This window comes from Schistocerca americana, unplaced genomic scaffold (genome assembly GCF_021461395.2).
Source record: "Schistocerca americana isolate TAMUIC-IGC-003095 unplaced genomic scaffold, iqSchAmer2.1 HiC_scaffold_43, whole genome shotgun sequence".
In the NCBI taxonomy this organism is placed as follows: domain Eukaryota; kingdom Metazoa; phylum Arthropoda; class Insecta; order Orthoptera; family Acrididae; genus Schistocerca; species Schistocerca americana.
The window spans coordinates 757,025-763,180 of record NW_025726159.1 but is presented as its reverse complement, the minus strand read 5'-3'; the positions used below and the strand labels follow the sequence as shown (position 1 = coordinate 763,180).

At 40.0% G+C, this 6,156-nt stretch overlaps 1 protein-coding gene across 1 annotated transcript; it reads right to left on the bottom strand.

Annotated features, from left to right (window-relative positions):
* Nucleotides 1-3,899: 3,899 nt before the first annotated feature.
* LOC124582925 (ELKS/Rab6-interacting/CAST family member 1-like) lies at nucleotides 3,900-5,513 on the bottom strand. The gene has a single exon (XM_047131325.1). The coding sequence runs from the start codon at nucleotides 5,511-5,513 to the stop codon at nucleotides 3,900-3,902; it is 1,614 nt and encodes a 537-aa protein (XP_046987281.1).
* Between the last annotated feature and the right edge of the window lie 643 nt (nucleotides 5,514-6,156).

Genomic DNA, 6,156 nt, shown 5'->3' with positions numbered 1-6,156 from the left:
CTGGCATAAAAGAATCGGCAAGGGAATTTGATATCATTACATCTGAACAAAACACATAGTGTAAATAATTAATGAAATTACAATTCACCAAATAATCCCTCGCCTCCACAATAACATTCTACAAAAAGTTAGTACATCTCACAAACATGGCATTGTCCAAATCACAATTTTTTATCAAGCAGCAATAATCTTCCGTAGTCCATATTGAATGTAACACGCAACATATAATCAAAAATTATTACGTGAGCACATGACATATGAATTATTATATTACGAATTAGTTGTTACAGATTTTACACCCATTCTCAGGTAATCGTCGATATGAAATATGCAATTCTAATTATAATACATCAGCAAATACAATGCAAATAAACATTTCCCCTTCTCAAATGTCCGTTTAACAACTAAATGTTCTAAACATGTCTTACCCAATCACATCAAAGAGCTTGAACACTCTCATTTCAGACATTCGCCCTAATCGAGTTCCCCTTCCTCATCTGGGTTATCCCTGTTCTCGTGTGAGTAGTACCTTTTTATGTTTTCCACATGCTCCTTACCATGCACTCTCTTTGTCCGTGCATATTCCAACTCCACCATGTTAGGATGACCAATTTTTATAATCCTGTATGGTCCCCTATAAACATGGTTGAATTTGTGTATTTCAGAGTTTATTTTCTTTGATTTTGCATGAACCTTTACTAGTACCAAGTCTCCCACTCGGTAAGTTATCGGTTTCACTAGCTTGTCGTGTCTTTCCTGTCTTTTCCTAGCCTTCTCCATCATACTTAATTCCACTAGCTCCAATTTCCTTTCGCAGGTCAATGAACTTCCTGGTGGGTAGACTAGCAACTCGCGAAAAATACTGTCGGGTTCTTGATTGAGCAATACTTCACATGGTGCAAACCCTGTAGAATCATGTGGGAGGTGATTCCTGACCCGCTCAAATTCTTCCAGATATTCTTTCCATGAACCATGCTTCCTATGACAGTATGTTTGGCATAAACGGTTCAATTCCTTCATTGTTCGTTGTGCAGGGTTAGAAGCTGGCCTATATCTAGAAATGGCAATTTACTCTATTTTGTGTTCACTTAGCATCTCTGTCCACTCCTTTGACCTAAATTGTGACCCATTATCACTCAAAATTCGCTTAGGTATACACACCTTCTGGAAATAGTCTTTCTCAAACTGGTTAATGATGGCTCTACTAGTGGCTTTCTTTAATGGGTAAAATTTTATGTACTTGGAAACCAGTTCTTCCACTACTAAGATTTGTGTGTAATTCCCTCGTGAGGCAGGAAGTGGCCCAAAGAGATCCACCGCAACTATGTCCTTAATCGCTGTTGGTACAATTGGATACATATATCCTTTGTGCTGTACTGTAGTCGTTTTAGATTTTTGACAAGTGTCACACGTACTCAGTATCTTACGTATACGCCTTCCCATGTTGTTGAATGCACAATCTAACTTCAACTTTTCCAGACACTTGTTCGGTCCATAATGCGCATTACTATAGTGAGTATACCAAATTAATTTTTCTATCACATGCTCAGGCACACAGAGTTTCCAGTTTTCCTCACTCTCCTTGTTTCTTTTATAAAGTATACCATTATGAATATAATAAAATGTGCGAATTCTTTCCTCTCCTGCACACCAGTATTTGTTTTTAATTGTCTTTAATTTCTCGTCCTCGTTCTGTTCCCTGCGCACATTCTTTAGGAACTTCCTTATGAATTCTTCATACTGTACTCCATTCATCAGGTTAATTCTAACTCCTTCTCCTTCTGGCCTGTTTACCAACATTCCTCTCGAGTCAGCTGGTAATCTTGACAAGGCACCAGGTATTATATGTGTTGCTCCTGGTTCATAAATTATCTCGAAGTCATAGTCCTGTAATGCCAGGGCCCATCGCGTTAGTCTGCTATGCCTCAACCTGCTTGTGGTCAGAAATGTAAGGGCCTTATGGTCAGTCACTACTTTCACATGCCTCCTGGCCAAATAATACCGGAAATGCTTAAACCCCCACACAATTGCCAATGCCTCCCTTTCAGTAATCGAATATTTCCTCTCCCAAGCATTTAAACTTCTGCTACTGAACGCTATTGTCCTTAGACTCTCACTATTTTCGCTCCTCCCCATTTGGTACAAATGTATTCCTAGTCCATATTCAGAGCTGTCTGCTCCTAAATAAAAATCCTTGGAAAAATCCGGGTGGTACAATATGTCTGCACTATATAGTGCTTCCTTGATATTCTCAAACTCGGTTTGGCACTCTACACTCCAATGCCACGTCATCCTCGCCTTGGTCAATTCTCTCGTACTCGGGGCATTAAGTATGGATCCTTTTACAAATTTTCTACAAAACTCACAAACCCCAAAGAATGCTCGCAACTGCTTCTTACTATGGGGGATCGGAAAATTTCTAGTAGCCGCCATTTTACTAGGATCAGGATAGATACCCTCTTCTGATATTATATGGCCCACGAATTTTATCTTTGATTTGCCAAATTCCGACTTGTCCAGGTTTACAGTTACTCCTGCGGTTTCAAAAGTTGCCAAGACTGCATCCAATCTATTCAAATGTTCTTCCCATGATTCACTTGCTATCAAGAGGTCATCCACAAAGACGGTGACCTTTTTAAGTAACTCCTCGCCCAGTATCTTATCCATCGCTCTTATGAATTCAGACATTGACACATTAAGCCCAAACGGCAACACTCTAAATTGATAGCACCTCCCTCCATAAGTAAATGCTGTATACTGGCGGGACTCTATGGCCAATGGTATTTGCCAGTAACCAGCAGTTAAGTCGATACTACTAAGCACCTTTGCTCCTCGGAATTTTTGAATCAGTTCTTCTATAGTCTCAGGTTTGTCCCGCTCTGGCTCGATGATCTTGTTCACTGCTCGTGCATCCAAAACTATCCTCACCTTTCCATCCTTCTTATCAACAACAAATAGGGGGTTGTTATATTGACTATTGGCCCTTTCTATAACACCAAGGTCCATCATCCTCTGTATCTCTTCATCTACTGTTCTTCGTTTCGCCTGGGGAATGGAATACTGTTTTATATTGAACGGTTTATGATTCTTTATTTTTAGCTTACACTCCACCCCCTTCATGACACCTGGCCATTGAGAAAATATCTTATGACGCCTGCATAACACTGTGGCTAATTTCCTCTTAATCTCCCCATCTAGGTGTGTCATCACCTCCAACTTTTTTCTGATCTTATCCTCTTTATGCCTATCCTCTTGTGCTAATCCCTCAAGGTATATCAACACTTCTTCTTCTAGTTCCTCTTCCCCGTATCCTATTGTGGGTTCCTCTTCATAACACGAACTTATCCTTTTGAATTCCTCCTCTTCTTTGATTGCACCGCCCTCAGCAAACCTTAACCTCTTCTCTTCTCCCTTCCTTCCTTTGACCTTAATAGTACCTTCATCAAAACTCACTACTGCATCAACTTCATTCAACCAATCTATTCCTAAAATATTTGATGTGTTCAATCCAGCCACCACCAAAAATGTTGCTTCGTATTCTTCTCCCTCTATCTCAAAGGTAATCAACACTTGTTCTTTAATAGGTTTACTTCTTGCACCCAACGCATTCACAATTCTTACTCCACTCACCGGGAAACTAGGCAAGCTAATGTTTGCCTTCAGTACCTGTTCATATAACCTCTTGGATATTGCACATGCTTCACTTCCTGTATCAACTAATGCCTCAATATTCAGTCCACATAGCTTAATCCCTATCATGGGTAGTATGGGTTCTTTGGGAATCCTACTTCTTTCCTCCAGTAGATCCTCTCTTAGATCTCCACCATTGTCGTGTCTTAGTAGGTTTACTCTGGTCCTTGTAGCTCTCACTCCTGACCAGACCTCATCTGGAGTGTCATTCAGTTTTCCGGTCTCTCAGCCTCTTCTATATGCACTGTGTCATTCATTCGCCTATTCCTTCCTCTCTCATGATCTCTTGGTTCTTCACTCCTTCTCCAATCATTTCTCCATTGCCGTTCACCACCATGGTTCCTGTATCTATGGCCACCACCTCTTCTTCTATAATTAGACGAATTATTAAAATGATTCCTTTGGTCACTACTTCCCTCTCGGTTTTGATCATTAGCTTGATTGTGTTCCTGTGATCGAACCGATTCCAACTGTTCCAGTATCTCCATTAAGGCCTCCTTATCTTTACTTAGGCTCCCGGATACAGTTTCTTGCATTTTCCGGCTCAATCTTCTTTTTATCGCTGATATCATTACGTCATCACTCAGGGGTTGTTCCAAGGTCTTGTTCAATTCCCACAAATGTTCGGCAAACTCTCTCAACGTTCCTCTCCATGTATTAAGTGACTTGCGGTGTAGTAGGTCCTCAATTGCTGCACACTGATGACTTTTGGACCAGTATTTCTTCAAGAATTCCCCTTCAAACTGATTGTAACTAGTAGTCCCTTCCTTCTTCCTGACTCCCCAAGTGAAGGCCTCACCTTCCATCCTATCTATTGCAAATTGAATCTTGTCTGCGTCTTTGAAATGTGCTGGGAAAACTCCTTTTAACCATTTCATAAATATCATTGGGTGCAACCCTCCTTTCGGTTTGAACTTCTGCCCTGTATTATTTTGGACGTACCGATTATCACTGCCCATCAAGGTAACAACTCTACCTTCCCCAACGGTTAAAGTGGCACTGCTAATTCGTTTATCAATTTCTTCTGTCTTGCTCTCCAATTGTTGCATTCCCTGTTGCAATTGCCTGACCTCCATCGCCACCCTCTTGTTATCCTCTTCTCGTTGCTTGGCTATAGCATTCCTCAGATTGACAGCCAGTTGGTTTTGCCTATCTCCTATTCCCTTAACCGCATCATTGCATTGTTTCTGCATCTGCGTCACCTCGGTGATTCGATGATTGCAATTTGTCTCCACTTCGGTGATCCTTTCTCCCAATTCGGCTTTAGTTTCTTCAATATCGTCTTCTATCTTTTTTGTCAACTTTCCTTTCATCTTCGCCACGTCTCCCTGGACTTGGTCTATACTCTTCTGTAGCTTACTCTCTCTCTCGTTGATGTCCATCTTCAACTGTTCTTGTAACTCCTGCATTTCCTTCTTCAAATTACATTCTATCTTCATTTGCGATGTTTTGATCTCTTGTGCTATAGTTTCCTTAAATGACTCCAAACTTTCTTTGGTTTCTTGTAAATCTTCCTTTAATGATTTGCGGAATATTTCTTCCGTTTCTCTAGCTTCTTGCAAATCTTGTAAACCTTTCTCTAATGATTTGCGGAATATTTCTCCCCTTTCTCTAGTTTCTTGTAAACCCTTCTCTAATGATTCGCGGAATATTTCTCCCCTTTCTCTAGTTTCTTGTAAATCTTCCTTTACTGTTTCTCTAAATTCTTGTAAATCTTCCTTTAATGATTCGTGGAGTATTTCTCCCCTTTCTCTAGTTTCTTGTAAACCCTTCTCTAATGACGCCTTGGTTTCCTTTAGCAAGTCTACCAACATCGACCACATATCTGCACCCTCTGAAACTGGCTTATCTCTCGTCGTTTGTCCCGGTGTCTCGGGATAACTAGTTGAATGTGCTAATGGGCTATCTAATGACAACCCATAACCACTGATTCCTGAATCATCTCTGTCTTCCTGTCCTATCCCCTTCCTACTGCCTCTCAAACCTGCTTATCTTCAGTAGACATGTTTGGTTTATTTTTAATGCACAGGCAAGTAATATAAAATAACCTCTAGCAACCCAAAACACTCTTAATTACCGCGAAACTAATCAAACAGTAACTGCAGTATCTTCAGTTAATCCCGACATTGACACAATACGTATGAATACTGAACATAACGACTCTCAAAACCTAATAATTTCAAATAGCAATTTTCACATACACAGTTTATGTAAAATGTTTTAAATAAGATAAATCACACCATTCATTAAATCTATAAACGTAAAATCCCCAAAAACAATGAGCATATCTGTATAATCACCATTTAGACAGTGCAGCATGCATCAATAAGTATGCTATATTTCAGAGTATGTTTCGCTAATTTTTCGGAAATTACTATAATTGGGCACTTTTCCTAATGCGAAACTCAGTTTACAATTGTTTATTTATCGCGAAGACTGCACACTGCAATTTAATGTTATACCAAC

Excerpts from the sequence above, each read along its gene's own strand:
- LOC124582925 (XM_047131325.1), bottom strand. The coding sequence starts at position 5,513 with ATGTGGTCGATGTTGGTAGACTTGCTAAAGGAAACCAAGGCGTCATTA.